Raw genomic sequence first — 17575 nt, forward strand, 5'->3', positions numbered from 1 at the left:
AGTGTGTGAGAGAATCCCTGAGCAGCTGAGGCCTCTGCACAAGCCCAGGCCGGAGCTAGTGGGCCCGCAGAGAGCATCTGCTCCACCCCGTCATGGTCCAGATGGAGATTCTGAGGCTCATCCAAAGAGGGGCAAGCAACTAAGGGCCCTGAACCTGGGCTTTCCTTCAATATTTGTCCCTGCCTTGCCCCACCCTGCAGATTAGGTCATCTTCCAGAGGTCTCACAGGTCCAGGTGGCTCGAACGATTGGGTCGGGGGAAGGGATTCCAGAGAAGTCCCAAAGTTCTCTAGGGGGAAATTCTCCTGTGATTTCTCCTCCAAGTGATATCCTCAGGGAACTCACGCCCAAGTCTGGAAACCAAAGCTGGCAAGGCACAGGTTCTGAGACAGACAGTGGCAGGTCTGGAACAGAGAGGGGTGCCCACACAGGTAGCAGTGAAAGGAGCAGGGAGCCAGGCTGCCCCCTGCCACACCCCCTCTACCACGCCATACTTCCCTGACAACAATGGGTTGGAAGCCAGTCTGCTGTCTCTGAACCCTGAAGGAGGAGGACCCTTGTGAAAATGCTCTCTCAGGCCAAGAGTTGGATCAGAAGGCCTGAATGACAGGATTTAGTCCCAGGTCAACTGCATCCCCCAGACTGGAGAGCTCAGGGACAGAGGACCACATCCCTTGTCAAAACAGAATGCCCCAAACTCCGTACAGTGAGAGGCTCTATGAGGACATCCCTTGTCTTGCTGTCTTGAAGTCCTGGGTGGCCCCAGCAGGATATGAAAGTCTTTTCACACTCAGGTCCCAGGGACAGGACCTCTGGGTCAGCCTCCCCTTCTTCCTTGATTATTCCCTCCTTTCCTAGCTCTTCTCCGTGCAAGGCTGGCTGTTCTCTGTTTTAGTTTAACCAAGGAGGCTGTTCTCTTTGACCAAGTTGTCCTCTCGGCCTGGTAGTGTCATGCATGCCCCCTTCTGCCTTTGACTTGCTGTGTAACCTTGGACATATTACATGCCCTTTCAGGTCTAAGAGCATGCAAGTGTTAGATGGACTAGATCAGTGGGCTTGCAAATTGTGCCTCCCGGTGGCTGAGGAGGAAACTCAAGTCCTACCCTGCGGATGTTGGGGGAGGGGAGAATTAGGGAGTGCTCCAGGTCCTCACTTCTACCTCACCTTGCTTCAATCAGAGCCATGCTGCTTTTCACCTGTTTTATACATTGAGCTTCCAGAGGGGATTCAGTTTTGGAAAACAAAGTCTACATCTAGGAAAAAGCAAATGGAGTAGACGTGTTCTTACACTTGGGCCTCAATTACCTTCTTTTTTTGGGGGGGTGGGTAGGGAGGTAATTAGGTTTACTTTATTTATTTTACTGGAGCCACTGGGGATTGACTCCAAGACCTGGTGCATTATAAGCACATGCTTTACCACTGAGCTATACCCTCACCCTAATGGTACAGCCACTCTGTTTTTCAGTTTGTTTGTTTGGTTTTTGGCGGGGGAGGTAATCTGGTTTATGTATTTATTTATCTAATGGAGGTACCGGAGATTGAACCCAGGACCTGGTGCATGCTATGCATGCCCTCTACCACTGAGCTATACCCTCCTCCCTGTCAGGTACCTTCTGAGTGATCATTACAGGCCACAATGTAAGTAAAACTTTCAGAGCAGTGCCCATCGCATCCTGATGATGACAAACAAATAGCTACCATTTATTGAGTACTTGTGTGCAAGGCTTCATTTAAAAGCTGCACCAGGGTCACCTGATTTGCTCCTCCCAAGTCTTCTCAAGAAGGTACAATTATTATCTTCATTTCACACATAGGACACTGAGGCACAGAGAAGTTAAGCAACTTGTCCAAGATTACACAGCTAACAAAGGGTGCAACTGGTATTTGACTCTAGGGCTGTCATTCTTGAGCAGTACAATGATTGGTTCTCAATACATACTTAGTTCTCTTTGTTATTCTCTTTTTTATTGAGGTGTGATTGATTTACAATGTTGTGTTAGTTTCTGGTGTACAGCATAGTGAGTTAGTTATACATATATGTGTTCTTTTTCATGTTCTTTTCATTATAGGTTATTACAAGCTATTGAATATAGTTCCCTGTGCTATGTGGTAGGAATCTTTGTTATTCTTGTGGTGGTGGTTGTTTTCATTGGCATGTCTTGCTACCCTTCATCTGCAAAATGGGCTGAGTTCACCTCTCAGTGTGACTGTGTGCCTGAAGCCAGACCATGGCTGTAGAGCAGGTGGGTTCCAGTTCTGACACCTGGGCCAGGCTGCACTGTGCCCTCGTGCCAAATCTGCAGTTAAAGTCTACAGTTTGGGGCCACTTCTCCAGACAGTGGTCAGTGGGAAAATGCTGAGTTTGCTAAGAAAATAAGAACTGGCTCACCTACTCAAAGCCTAGAAGAAACCAGAGAGCAGAGCTGGTGGGAACTTGTAAGGTGGCTGATGTCCCACCAGCAACAAGACTCTTCTGACCTGCTCAGTTCAGCCCTGGCTGACCTGCCACTCTAAATGTCTTCCACTCACCTGGGTCAGCCTGACTTCTTCCCTTTCTTCTCCTTTTCTGGACCCTTTTGTTCTCTTCCTCTCTCCTCCCTCTCCTTGCTCAGCAAGGCTCATAATAACTTGCTAAACCACAACCTTCATATTTCTTATATTCCCACTTTCCAGGGGACTTTCACAGCTGGTCCTGACTGCTTCTTCTAATTGATCCCCTGCCCCCGGTCCCCACCACGTCCATCTCTTCTTGGGCTCCACCCACCTTTCCCAGGCTGGTTCCCCCAACTTGAACCTCCTTAGCCCAGAGGCTTGCCCCTTCCCCCCTTCACTTGGCTGTCAGAGCCACTGACTCCCCGGGCACATCCCTTTCTTTTCCTGGGTCTCAGTTTCTCCATCTGGTAAACGTTGCAGGGGGAGTGATTGGACTAAGTGATATCCGGAGAGCTTTTTAGTTCTAATTTCCAACCATTTTATCTCTGGTCCGTTAAAAAAAATGAATCTTTTTGGCCACTTCTCTCTCCCTCTCTCTCTCTCCCTCTCATGTATGTATATGTGTGTGTGTGTATATATATATATATATATATATATATACATACACACACACACACACACAAATGTGTGTGTACGTATGTGTGCGTATGTGTGTGTGCCAAGAACTCTGAAAACATTACTTAGGGCCAGAATCTGAGGATCTGGGAGCTGAGAGAGGTAGAGGGGGTGGGAACAGGTGTTGCAGAATTTTTTAAGTGTCCCAGCATTTTAAAAGCCCAGTAACTTTAGAAAAATGGTCTTTTCAGCCAAGTTTGCCTCCAGAGGAAAGTCAAGGGACACTGTGTGCCCAGAACCAGAGCAGGAGCAAAGCGCCGACTCCTCTTGGTGTAGCACATCCCCTGGGATTGAATTCAATGTCCTACCTATCTGTTCCAGACAAGTCATCAGAACTAGGGTCACTGGGGACTCAGCCCCAAATGGGCCAAGCTTTCTGTTCTCAAAGTGCTTACAGCCAAGTTACAGAGACAAGCATGGAGATAAATAGAGCACCCCTTATTTTTTCTGAAACTCCTTCATTTTTTTGGTTTCATTTGGTCCTTACAACAACCTCGTGGGTTAGCAGGAGAAGAACTGTTAATCCATTTTATGAAACAGAGGACTGAGATTCAAAGAGGGAACAGAATTTACCCAAACTGATCTGACCAGCCCTTGGAGAGCTGAGTGAGACACAAACCCAAGTGTTTAATCTCCAGAGCCAGCGCTCCATCCAAAGCATCATGATCTCGTATTTTCAATAGCTTTGACAATAGACGCTTTCTGGGAAGCTACCAAAAACCTTCCTAACAGTGGCTAATTCTGGAAAGTTGGGAGTGAGGTGTTATGGGACTTTGGCTCTCCGTTTTATGTCCAAATATCCAGGTTGAAGTTTTTCCTTGGAGAATGTATTTTATTTCTAATCCATATGTGAAAGGAAATAGCTCCAACAAAGGCAGAACATGATCCATGCTCTAAGACAGATACTGGGTGTGCTGGGGACTTGAAGGGGGGAGCAGCCAGCATTAGAACTGAGTTTCGAAGAATGGCAAAGGTCTAAATGGACTGAGATGGGGGCAGGGAGTCTCAGAATCCCAGAGGTTGCAGCAGCTTTCCAACTCAGCAGCTGTTTTTGACTTCTGAGACCATGGCCCTGCCTAGAAGGAATTCTTCCTGAACAATTAGGTGCATAGAGTGGCAGGATTTCCTGTTTTCTTTCCTTTCTTCATTTTATATTGTGAGATACCTAGGCCTGAGCCCGGGGCCCTGGGAAACACCTGCTTCATCCCCCCACCCCTCACCTGGACTGTGATCATGAATGGCTCTGGAGATGTCCAGCTGGTCCAGTCCAGCCAGATACAGGTGGAAGGGGCTGTAGGGACCAGGAAATTTACCAACAGAAGGGTCCCAGCCAGGCCTCCCCACACTGCTTTGCACTGTCCAGGATTTAGTATCAAACTATCAGATGATCTGATGGATCATGTTTTTGGAAAATCACATTTTGGGAAAAACAAGGTCCAGCACCTTTCCAATTCAGAACCACATAACTGTAGGGTGTAGGAGATCGAAGGGCCTTAGAGACCACCCAAGCCAATCCCCTCATTTTCATGTTGGGGAAATCAGGGCCCAGAAGGAGAAGACACTTGCCCAAGGTCACAGAGCTATTAGCCGCCAAGCCACCATGCCTGGTTTTACTTTAACCCTGCTGACAAATGACCCTTGCGGTGAGTCAGGCCTCCAAGCGGCTCACTGGCAGATATGAGAAAGCAAGCACGTCTGGTTTTTGGAGACCTGAGGTGTCCAGAGGCACATCTGTTATTTCCATCACTCCACCCGAGGTTGCCCTCTGGCCTACACACACTGCCTCCGTGTAATGGGGGTGGGGCTCCAGAGCCACCATTCAACCTGGGCCCTCCCCATCCCAGAGGCCCAGGGGCTCTTTCCTGAGGCCTCAGCTCCTGCCTTTTTTTTACTTTAATTTTCAGTTTTGTTTACTTTACTCAATAGGTAGTGATAGTGTCAAAAAATCTTTCTCTTCATCAGATGTTTGATCCCCTTGCTAAGCTTTGGGTTTCCTGCCTTCTGAATCTCAACTCAGACTTCTGGAGTAGAGAAAACCTCTCTCCCTTCCTCTACTCCACTGCTTGGAATGGTCGTGGTGGTCATTTTTATCATCACTGAATACTGATTATCTGTGTATTACCTGGGAGCTTAGAGAGTGGTCTTACTCCCACTCTCATACTTAGTTCCCACAACAACCCAGGAGTTGGGTGTTTGGATCTTTACTTTCAAACTGAGAAAACTGAGGCTTGGAGAGGGGCTCACAGCAACTAAAGGATGGAGTCAGAATTTAGACCCAGAGCGGTCTGAGTGCTTCAGAAGCTGAGCTCTTTTCACCCACTTAAGGCTGCCTTTTTCACTTGCTTCTTGGGAAGGATGGATGGGCAGCTGGGTGGATGGAAGGATGGAGTACATATTCCTGAGTGCTCTCTAGGCATGAGGATACAAAGAGAAATGAGACAAAGTTTCTACCCTCAGGGAGTCTACTATTTCAGTGAGTGCTTCTCGAACTTTTGCCACACAAAAGTACCCACAAACAACTAAACAAAGTGAACTCATTCCACACACAGCTCCAAGGAGCCAGGGAAGCCCATGGAGCCAGCCACAAGTGAGAGATTTCTTGGAAGCCTCTACTTTTATCTTACAAATTCATGGGAACTTGACATGCTCTTCCACTACATATAGGTGTTTGTTTTACCAGAAAAAAATGATGTTTTGCCCCCAGATCCTTTTTAAAATTTTTTTTTCCAGTTTTATTTAGATATAATTGACATACTACACTGTATACTTTTTTACCTTTTTTTTTTTTTTTTTGGAGGGTGGTAGGTAATTAGGTTTATTTATTTATATACATTTAATGGAGGTACTGGGGATTGAACCCAGGACCTCTTGCTTGCTAGGCACACCCTCTACCACTGACCTATACCCACCCCACCTTACCCCTGCCATACCCCCACTAAGATCTTTTAGGGAGAATGAGCCATTGCGAGCAGATGCTCTTGGAAACATCTTCTAGGAAGAGGTTCTGCTTACCTCTGGCGCAAGGGGACACAGAGCAAGAGGCAGTAGGATGAGAAGCAAGAGACAGTAGGATGTTTTTGTGTGGAGAAGGTTAAGATTTTGATAAAGAGGTTATGCATGTGTGTGCACGCATTCACACATGTGACATATATAGAAGCTAAGTAGAAGCTCCAGAAGTGGCCAGAACTATTTCCTTTGCAGGACCATGTTTCTTTGGCACCCAGATGATTGACACTTCTACCCTGCCACCTAGCTGTGAACTAGCTCTGTTCCTCAGCCCAGAAACTAGAATTGGAAAGGACTCTAGGGGTTCTGGAAGGTATTTTTTCTAAAAGACTTTTTAAATTGGTCCTTTTGGTAACTGTGATCAAGAAACAAGATGGCACCCATCTCCCAGCGAGAGAACTGAGAAGGGAGAAAGTCAGGCAAACTTATGGCGGCTTATGTGGGGCGATGAGGTAGTTATCCTGAAAGAGATATTTAGAGACTGGCAAAGTGCTTCCCTGTTTTTGCTGGTTTCCTCAAGGCAAGAAGCATATACTTTTCAAAGCCGGAATGTTGTTCCACCATGTGTGTATTCGGTAATTAATTTATTCTGTTTTTCTCTTGGTTTTCAAGGAAGGTTCTGGGTGCCAGCCTACTTTGATGACCATCAAGGACACAAGAAAAGGTGCTTGGAACTTGTCTCAGGCCAAAGGTTAAAGGAAGAAGGATATCGCTGGGAGCCAGATGTGGTGATATCAGCAGTGAGATGAAAATAAGACAGCTCTAAGTGGCAGACTGTGGACAGCATTGGAGATTCTGAAACAGCTGCCTCTCCCCTCCTGAAGAGTCCTCTTTTGGCCTTTTTCTCTTTCCAAACCTTGAAGGGCTTCGTGTTTTGTTTTTAATAAGAAGACCATTCCCTTCCCCTGTGGAATGTATTCCCTGAGATATCTTGCTCCAAGGGCACATGGACACAGAGTAGGAAGCCTCTGTTCTCCAGAGTCCTACTTCTTATGTTTTCATTTTTCTTTTCAAAACGTAAACCAAATCAGCTTTTCCTGTTTCTGCTTGGGGGATGTGGAGGGTCACACAGCAGGGACCCTCTAGCAAACAGGTCAGAGGGGGCCTCAGAAAGCTGCCCCTTGGCTGGCCTGCCACGGGAGGAGGACACTTTGAATGGAATTCAGTCCCATAGAAAGAGAAGAAGGCAAACAGCATCTAGGCTGTGATGAGGCAGCAGCTCTGCTTCTGATGCCAGTTTGTCCTCCTTTGCCTTTGCCCTTACCCCAGGCTGACCAAAGCCTGGGCACCATGAAGCCTTCACCAGCCAAGCTGCTGATCTTCAGCCCTTGAGTCCCATCAAGATGTGCCTCTGGACACCTCAGGTCTCCAAAGACCAGATGTGCTTGCTTTCTCATATCTGCCAGTGAGCCACTAACAGCTCTGTGACCTTGGCCAAGTGTCTTCTTCTGGGTTCTGATTTCCCCATCATGAAAATGAGGGGATTGGCTTGGGTGTTCTCTAAGGTCCTTCGATCCCCTACACCTTATGGTGGTATGTGGTTAACCATAGGGTCCTAAACTTAAGTTTAGGGAAGAGTCATTAGTGGTGGTATGTGGTTAACCATAGGGTCCTAAACTTAAGTTTAGGGAAGAGTCATTAGGACTGTGAGAAATTATTTTAGGAGTTGGAGCTGTTCATTCTGCCCAAAGATGGATTCTGGGAGTACATTATAGATGAGTGGGGACTTGGGTGTTGTCTCCGTTTTACTACTAAGAACCTTCTGCTGTTCTGCAGATCACCTGCCTTCTCTAGGGTTCAAGTTCGTCAACTGCAGTGGGAACATTGAACTGTATGAGCTACAAGGTTCCTTCCATCTCAGACTTTGGGAAATTCTAATGCCAGCAGATTGATCATAGGGAAGAAGAAATGTCACAGCTTCCATGAGACTCCAAGGGGTGAAAACAAGATCACTGAGTGGAAGTTCCAAGGCAGATTCTGGCTCCATATAAAGAAGAACTTTCAACTGGGTATGGACCATACCTGGAGAGTTTGGTTCAAGCCTAAGTGGGCACATAGCAGGCATAGTATAAAGGGAACCTGGCAGGGGGAGGGTATAGCTCAGTAGTACAGTACATGCTTAGCATGCATGAGGTCCTGGGTTCAAGCCCCAGTACCTCCATTAAAATAAATAGATAGGTAAACCTAATTACATTCCCCTCCCCCCAAAAAAACAACAGCAAAAAGGGAACCTGTTAGCAGTTGAGCATTGGACTAGAGCAGTGGTCTCCAACATCTACTTTTATGTAGCCAGCTTCAGTCTCCAAATGAAATCTTCTTGGAACCTCCAAAAAGTAAAATAGATTTAGTTGAATGAAGCACCCCCAACTTTGTCTTCCCCTCTCCCAACAAATCTCTGGGGACTCTGAGTTCCTCAGTACTCAGTTTGAAAACCACTGGTTAATATGGCCCTTAAGTGTCCTCCTTGCCTTGAGAAGCAGGCAACCTCCAAGTTTCAAGGGTTTAGTGGAAATGTGTTTCACATGGATCTGCACCATTGGCTAAAACTATTAGACTCCTGAAGCCCTGTCTCAAGACAATTTGTTATCTGGAGCCAGTGGGGTCTCTGTGTTCATCTGTAATAGCTAGTTCAGAGCTGAAATGATAGGGAAGAAAGTCTGTTGAGAGAGAAGTCACTAGTCAAATTACCAGAATTTCTTTTGCTATGCCATCAAAAATAAAAGACTGTCCTTGGCAGATTCATTGTTTATATGAGGCCCCGTGCTTAGTTCTGGGAACACAGAGGTCAGTCAGAAGTCGCTCTTGTATACCAAGAGCTCATGGTCTATGGTAGATACAGGAAAGAAAAGCCAATGCAGAATAGTGTGCTGTGTTATAATAGAGATATGGACAAGATGGGCTTGTCCAGAGAACCAGAGGATGGCTTGACAGGCCAAGTAGGGGGACTGGCAAAGACACACCCAGCGGAGAGTCCAATAGAAGAATTCATTGTATGTATAGGAAATACTGAGCTGTCCCCTGGGGCTCAGCAGTGTGGGGAGGTGGTGGCAGATGAAGCAAGAAAGATTGGTTATTGAGTTCTGATGAACCTTGAATGGCAATGCAAAGAATCTGGACTTTGACCAAAGCTGGGGAATAATTAAAGGTTTTTGAGCATGAGCAAATTGTTCTTTAAAAGAGAGTATTCTAGCAGCTACATGGCAAGTGGACTGGAAGCGAAAGCATGGTGGCAGGGAGACCACTTAGGAAGCCATAGCAACCAGCCATGCCAGAGATGCTAAGGGCCAAGATGGAGGGCTATGGCAGTGTGGGTGGAAGAGAAGAGGTAGATTTCAGAAACATTCCAGAGAAATTTCATAGGCATGATTTGGTGACTGAATGGCAGGAAATGAGAGAGATGGGGGAGCCCAGGCAAGTTCCTTGCTTGAGTGACTGGGTAGATGATGGTACCTGAAACCAAGAAAGAGAATCCTGGAAAAGGAGAAGGTTTCCAGGGGAATGATGAAGAATTCTGGATCTTTGGCGTTGACTTTGAGGGATTCATGGGACCTGCTGGCAGAAGTGTTCAGTAGCACTTCCCAGGTCCTTTCCAGATATGTCATTCTACCTACAATTCCCACTCCTTCCTTAGCCCCTGGGTAGCTGTTCTGTGCCATGCAGTGCAGCATTTGCTCTGATCTGGTTTGGCTCAGGCTGTGACAATGGCCAACGAAGCTGTGCCTCAGGGCAGGTACCTGGCTTGTATCTGTAAGCTTGGGCTTAGCTTTCTGTTTTGCACTACTGAAAGCAAGCACTGGGGACCTGGGCTTCCCTGCCTCTTTTGACCCCAAAAGGAGCTGTTACTCTCCTCCACCAGTCTGGAAATCCTCTATCCCAAAGAACATCTTGAAATTGCCCTTTCTACTGACCCTATCCCCACCTCTCCCTCCTTTCTTCAGTCTGACTCTGGTAGGGCCAGAAGGTGGAGGATGACACAGAGTAGAGTACAGAGGACCTTGGGACCTTCTAGTTCAACCTTCTCATTTTTCATGCAAGGAAACTGAGGCCTAGGGAGGAAAGGCAACTAACTCAAGGTCACAGAAGGAGTTAATGTCAGACTGGGGGTTAGATCTTAGAATTTTCAAGTCACAGTCCAGTGTTTTTGTCTTGGCTGAATTCACTGTAGCCCATGGTTGAAAGATTTCCTGTCTCAAATGATAATCAATTCCAGATACCCCCTAACTAAGCAGATCTTTATACTACTCCAAACTGCTGGGTAAAATATCGGTCAAATGCTAGATAAGCTATGCCCAGTGAATGCTCTACATAAAATAGCAAATGTTAAATGGCCAGGTCTGTCAAGAATTAGTCACAATAACGGTTTGGTCATTTTCAAAATCAAAGAAGTTAATTGAATTAGGATGAAGAGGATGATTTTCATAGGCTGGGTGTTTCTGCCTTAGAAGTGACACCCAATAGCAACTTAAATAAATGCGTTTAAATAAATGGGTTGGTTTCTATTTTCTGCCTTTTAAATAAAATTTCTCTGCCCTCTCAGAGCTGGAGGGAGGGGTCTGGGGCAGCTGATGGACGGAGTCTGGTGCCGAAGCCAAGCCTGCAGCCAGGCTGGAGCCAGTTGGGTTGGGGAACCCAGGGCTCTTGTTACAGTCCAACTATTACCCCCCAGGTTGTTGCAGCCACTTCAGCAGAAGCCTGGAGAGGAGCCCTGAATGGCTCTGGGCAACAAAAGGCGCTTTGTGTACCGGGAGCATGGGGCCTCAGGGAGGATTTGGTGCCAGGGCAGTGGGAGGGGAGGTCGACAGCCTCCTCACCTCAGTCGGGGTCTGGGAAGGGGAGCTAATAGGTTAATCAGAAGTGTAGGGTCTACAAGTCAAGGAGTCATTGAATTTCAGAGCAGCAAGATAACTTAGAGATCATTTAGACCAAACTCTTCATTTTTGATTTGGGGACCCTAAGGCCCAGAGAGGGGAAGTGACAGGCCCAAGGTCACACAGTTGGCAAAGGACAGAGCTAAAACTGGAACCTAGAGTTTCCGGTGCCACAGTCAAGTGTTCTCACTGCAGTACCTGAGAGGCAGTTCAGAACTGTGGAGTTTGTTTAAAGGGAGGGGGCTCATTTTAGGCTCCAGAATCTATTTCCATCTCAGCAGCAATTCACAGTAAGTAGCACAATGTGAGGCTTTAGAAGGAGTATGGAATGATGCTGGAAACCTGGGAATACCTAGTGGGTCTTGGAGTGAGCCCTGAAGGCCAACGCTACCCACCCACCAACCTGCCGGTTTGTGTCACCACTGCCTCTGTATTTTCCAGTGCTCGGTATATATGCACAGGGTGATTCAGAGTGAAACACTGATGTTTTGAATTGTGATAGATATATATGTAATTCAATATGTATTAGGAAAGCTGTAACTAGTACCTCAAACCCTAATTTCATAGATATGAGGGCTTCAAGTGAGGTTCTTGTTTAAAATCCGGTTGAGTTAAAGAAAAATAATAAGTACATAATGGCACCAGATGAAGTGATAGCAAACACTGTGAGGCTGGTTCACAAGTAAGTGAAATTTGGGAAACATTGTGCTAGTGGATTCCAAGAATAGTGACAGTGATCCCCACGATAGCAGGACCATCAAAGGGCATTCAAGCCATCCTCCTGGTCCTGGGCAGCACTACATATGTTGAAGCCAGTTGGACATTTCTAATGTTCTCCCATGCAGATGGTGCCAAAGGTTTGCCCTGTCACTGAAGCCACTAGGATAGGAGCAGTAGTGTGTCAGAGAAATCTTTGATTGACTGATCTTAATAAGAAGATTATATATGTAAATCATACTCGATTGTCAGCTTTGAGTCAGTGTTGCAGCTTTTTCTTCTCTAAAAAGTCTCTGGTAGGTCCTCCTCTTGATCACTTTTGTTCTACTCTGGTGGAACTTGTAAGAATGGCACGTGAGGACACAACAGTTTATTTGTGCAGATAGAACATTGAGAGTCAGAGAGGGGAAGATTCTCAAGTTCATTCACCATGAGTTGTAGAGTCAAGACTACCCCAGGCCTCTTGACTCCCAAACAAATGCTTCTCCCACCACCGCTCCACATTTCCTTCCCCACAGTTTCTTCTTCACTGCCCTTGCAGTGCACTCCCCTCAACCCTCCCCCAACCCCAAATCAGGCAGCTCCAGCCTCCACTGAAGTCCTGTCTAGTACTTTAACCTCCTAACTCATCAAGGGCCCAAGAAGCTAAAAACCTTGGTCACATCCAAGAGGATTGCTGAGTGGTTAAGAAACAGGGGTGGGAAGAATTTTAATCGTCATACCTCTTGAATTTTGAAACACGTGAAGGCATTACCTTATCCAAAAATAAATCAATCATAAAAACAAATCAAGAGTTCTCTCCCTCCCTGAGTGAAATCTCAATAATAATCCCATTTGCTCAGCCCTTTGATGTTTTTAATGCACTATCTCTTACGATCCACCCAAGAACCCTAGGAGATAATCATCTGTCCATTGTATAGATGAGGCCCCTGATCCAGAGAGCAAAAGTCCCATGCCCTGATTCACACAGTGAATTGGTTCTGAAATTTGAACTACAATCTAGGTCCCTTGATTTTCACTGCCTTGCTGCTTCCCTTGCCACATCCATATCAACTCATAACTTGTGTCAAATTGTCTTTGGATCCTTCTGAGACAATATGTTCACATTTACCCTTAAATGGGCATTTTTCAACTTGAACTTAAAGAGGTAGCACAAAAACCAGTCCCAGCTCAGCTCTGTAGGTGGCAACCTCTTCTGCCCAGCCCTACCCTTTAAAAGACAATCCTCTTTCTTCTAGAAACCACAGAACCACTCAGCCACCTGGTGCCCACCCTCCCGGGGATTCAGCGCTGGCAACTCAGCCTGGCACAGACGTTGTGTTCTAATGAGACAACTTGGCAGCTGCGAGTGCTTTCGTCTGGGAGGGAGGGGGTCAATATTTCAGGGACTGAAGGTTTCTTTTTAGCCTTTGCAGCTGGTGTTCCTGAAATGGAGAAGTTTGTCCTTCCCCCGTTATGGGTGGCCCACAGATCTTGTGCCCCCAGAAGTCACTGTTGCAAGGCAGGAACTGTGCTCAGCAAGAAGCCCTGGAATGGTGATGGGGAGGTGAGTGGGGGTGGGTGCAGAGAAGCAGATGTATGCTGTATGCTGATCAAAGCAGTGTTCCTGCTTCAGAATAGGTCTTTTCTCATCTGCTGTCATGGCAATGCAAATAAGCACCTCACCCTGCTGGCTCTTCTTTTTTTGCCACCACCACCCAAGAACTCAGGGTCCCAAGGTGGAAAATTCCTTGGGAGGTCACCAGATTTCCTTCTCCGCCTCCTGGTAAGACTGTTTCCAAACCAGCTCCAGTGACTTGGGGAGGCCCCCGGAAGCAAGGGCTCAAGTTGTCTCTTCCAAAATCTTCCCAAGATGCCTTGCAGAGGCCCTCAGCATGCCACTTTTTATTTTTTATTTTTTGGGGGAGGGAGGAGATAATTAGGTTTATTTATTTATTTAATGGAGGTACTGGGGATTGAACCCATGACTTCGTGCATGCTAAACACATGCTCTACCACTGAGCTATACCCTCCCCCTGCATGCCACTTCTTCATTGGTGCCTTTCTGTTTTGTTGACCCCCAGCCCTCATTGCCATCTCGCAGCCATGCTCTTTCAAGTCATGAGCTCATCCTGATGAAAAACTGAAGCTGGTGGGAATGGCTGAGATTGGACTGGAGCCAGGAAGATGACCTAGATGACCTCAGCAAAGCCCAGCTGATGCCAGGAGTTCAGGCTCTGGCAGCAAATTCACTCCTGGCCAGCATCCTTCTTTCTCCTTCTCCCCAAAGCAGCCATCCCCCTCTAGACAACTGTGTCCTCTTCAACAGAAGGGAGTCACTCCAGAATGCCACCCACTTGTCCACACCCAAGTAGGACACCAGAGGCAGAAGGCAGATAAGCAGTCAGTTATATATATCCCTTCACTCCTAAGTCACCCTCTTGGAAGTCTTCCACTGAAAGCCAGTGTTGGGAATATCACAGACACTGAATGCCAAATAACAAGTCTCTTTCTTTCAACCTCCCCTTACCTGTTCCCTTTCCCAATGAATCTCCGGCCCCTAATATACCTCCCAGTGGAAAGAAGGCATCTGAGAACAAGGGGAGAATGTGGGTGGTTGCCACCTGCTGATAGCTCTACAGGGAGAGCCCTCCCTGGGCTCCCAGACCGGAGAAAACCTTTCATGTGAGAAAGAGAGAAGTTCTGCATCCCCACTCACTTCCAAAAGACCAGGCTGAGGAGCCCAGGAAATGCCCACTGGAGGGAGACAGAGGACATCTCCAGCCTCGGCATCTAGGCCAACAGCTCCACCTTCCAGGGACCTGATCAGCTAGTCTCTGAGGACCACTGAGAAGCTCAGTGCCATCGCACACCACTTGTGAGCCCCATCTCAGGCACTTACCAGCATTCTTCCTCCCCTGCAGCAATGGGAAACACTGAAAAAAAAAAAAAAGAAGAAGAAATCAAGGCATTGCAGAGCCCCAAGCAATGTCAGAACTCAAGGAATCTTTGAAATCAGCAAGTTCAATCTACCCATTTTACAGAAAGACACACAGAGGCCTACAGAAGAGGGAAATGAAGTACAAAGAGGGAGCAAAGGGAAGCTCAGAAGCCCAGAGTCCTGGCTGCTCATTCCATAATACCATCTCCCAGTCCACTGGTTCACGTCACTCTTGTGGAATAGAGAACACCCCAAGTCAGGAAATCAGAGGCAGTCTGTGCAGGTCACAGTACTATTTCAAGTCCTGACAAGCATTTGCTTGGAACAAACCATCTTGGGTATAGCATCAGCCAGGTAAGAAGCAAGGAATGCGATGTTGGTAGAAAAATCAGTATTTGGAGTTGGAAAGCTCAATTTTAGGGCTCCTGTCCCCTACTTATTGATTATGTAATATTGGACATGACCCATAACCTCTTGAGCCTCAGCTTCTGCATCTCGAAGACTAGGATTGTAATAATCCCAACCTCAAAGGCTTTGTGAGAAATTAATAGATGCAAGAGCGTCTTTAAAATGATGAAGCATATTATAAATTAATTAATTTAAGAAATATTTCTAGAACACCCATGCCTTACACTATGCTAGACACTAAGGATATAGTAGTGGTTTAGACAGATAAGGACCCTGTCCTCAGGGAGCAGGGATAAACAATAAATAGGTAAACAAATAAATCAATAAGGACATTTCAGACATCACTAAGAACCAAGAAAGAGAAACTTTAAAAAACAAGATGAGGTAGAGTGATAGGGTAGGAGACATGGGTGGGGGGAGGAGGCTTTAGAAAAGGTGATCAGAGAGCATCTCTTAGAGGAGCTGAACTTTGAGCAGAGGCTTGAATGACAAGAAGGATCCAGCAATGTGTCGATCTAGGTGCAGAAGATTTCAGGCAAAGGTTTAGAGAGTCAAGGGCCGAATTATGCAGCACTTTGAAGGCCAGGGTGAGGATTTTGGCTGTGATTCAAATAATCAGGAGAATGGCAAAAAGAAGAGGAGAATGGCAAGATCTGACTTCTGCCATAAAGAGATCACTCTGGCTGCTGTGTGGAGAATGCATCATAGAGCTCGAGTGGGAGAAGGGAGATCTCTTAGAAGGTTTTTACAGTAGTACAGGTAAGCAATGTTGGTGGCTTGGGCTAAATTGATAGTGGTAGAGATGTTAATTCAATAGTTAAAGAAAGAAAGAAAGAAGGATTCCCCTTAGAAGTAGAGGAGTTTTCTTGCCTGTTCTCCTACCTTCATGCAGCCAGTCTCTAAACCAACCAAAAGGTTATCAGGAGAGGAATTGCCCTAGAATTTGTCATCTCTCTTACCCCTACACAGTGATGGTCACACCAGGTACAGATACTTGACTATGATGATTTGTAGCCCTAGATCACCCTGAAATAACCAAAGGTCAGATCCATCCTTGTAGACTACAAGATGACCTGGTGAATCTTCAATCCACAATTGGCCACAAGAGAGAGGAAAGGTAAGAGGTGCTCCCATCTAGTGTTCATCGCAAAATCCTCAAGGGAAGTTAGTGTGAAGGCGATGGAGAGTTCTAGAATGAGATAGGTGTGACAAGAGGGGAAAGACTAATAGAGAGGGAAAGATAAAAAATTCTCCTACAAAGCTGCAAAGTGGACCCATGATTGAGCAAGTCAATAAAGGTCTCAGTGGTGGACAAAAGGTCAGTAAAAAGAAAGGCTGAGAGAGTAGGAGAGAAGGCAGAAGCAGGTCCCCAAGAGGTTCTAATGTGACAGTTCTGAAAACTGGGAGATGAGCTGATGGGTAGGACAGACTGTTACTATGCAATCCTGTTTTATTCACATTAAATTCCCTCCCCTCCCACCCTACCCCCTCACCCACTATAAGTATAAGATATCGTTCAGGAGCTAATTAGGCTTTAAATATGTACAGGAATTTATGGATTGCAAATAAGTAACCTTGTCCGACCATCACAAACATGGTGGGTTTTATTATATTTATATATATATAAATAAATATATATATTTATTTCCTCATGTGTCACATGAGGAAAATGAAGCCCAGAGAGTGAAATGACTTACCCAAGGCAACACAGCTAGTAAATGTCAGAACCAAGTTTACACTTTGGGCTTATGGGGCTTCCAGGTTTATTGCATCCTATTCTTTTCTCTGTGGGGTCCAGGATAACCTGGCCTCAACCAGGACTATGAGGCCCACTCTGCTTTGGACTCTGATCCTGGTGCTATTTTGAAATACATGCAGCTTTTTTTTTTTAAATGGAGGTACTGGGGATTGAACCCAGGATCTTGTGCATGCTAAGCACACACTCTACCATGGAGCTATACCCCCAACCCACTCTGATACTATTTTGATAGCTGAAAGGCTTACAGGGGAAAATGAGGTATGAACTTTTATGTCAGAGAGTTTTGTGACAGAGTGAAGGGTTTTTGTTTGTTTGTTTGTTTGTTTCCTGGTTGTAGAACATATTCCTCTCATGTGAGGATTCTGAACATGGGAGCCAGGAGGCCAGCAGTTGCAGAAATAGACATTCTGGAAGAAGATCAGGATTGGCAGCAACAGTATTCCCATCCAGTGGTCACTCATTCATTCATTCATCATTCATTCATTCATTTACTCACTATGAGCCTCTAAGGGCCAAGCCCCGTGCCAGGTCCTTAGGGATTCAGATAAATCAGACATGTTCCCTGCCCTTAAGGACTTCACAGCCAAGTGGAGTCCAGGGGTAGGCCATATGCACAAATCATCACAATTCCATTTAAGAGCTAGAAAAGAGCATGGGAGACAGAAGGAAGAGCATAGAAGTCAGGGAGGTGTGGAAGCATGTGTATAGTCTGGCTGGAGAGCAGAGTGCCCAGTGGAGAGCAAGAAATGTGTGTGGAGCAGCAGGTCAGGGCCAGACCCTGGAGAACTTT

At 46.2% G+C, this 17575-nt stretch overlaps 1 protein-coding gene across 1 annotated transcript in view; it reads right to left on the minus strand.

The window, feature by feature from the left end:
- STARD8 (StAR related lipid transfer domain containing 8) overlaps window positions 1–17575 on the minus strand; it is a 74035-nt gene that overhangs the window by 45500 nt on the left and 10960 nt on the right. Inside the window, exon 2 of the mRNA XM_032476159.1 lies at window positions 14580–14613. Within this exon, the coding sequence (XP_032332050.1) occupies window positions 14580–14613 (34 nt within the window). The remainder of the gene's footprint in view (window positions 1–14579; window positions 14614–17575) is intronic.

This window comes from Camelus ferus, chromosome X (genome assembly GCF_009834535.1).
Source record: "Camelus ferus isolate YT-003-E chromosome X, BCGSAC_Cfer_1.0, whole genome shotgun sequence".
Taxonomy (NCBI): Eukaryota; Metazoa; Chordata; class Mammalia; order Artiodactyla; family Camelidae; genus Camelus; species Camelus ferus.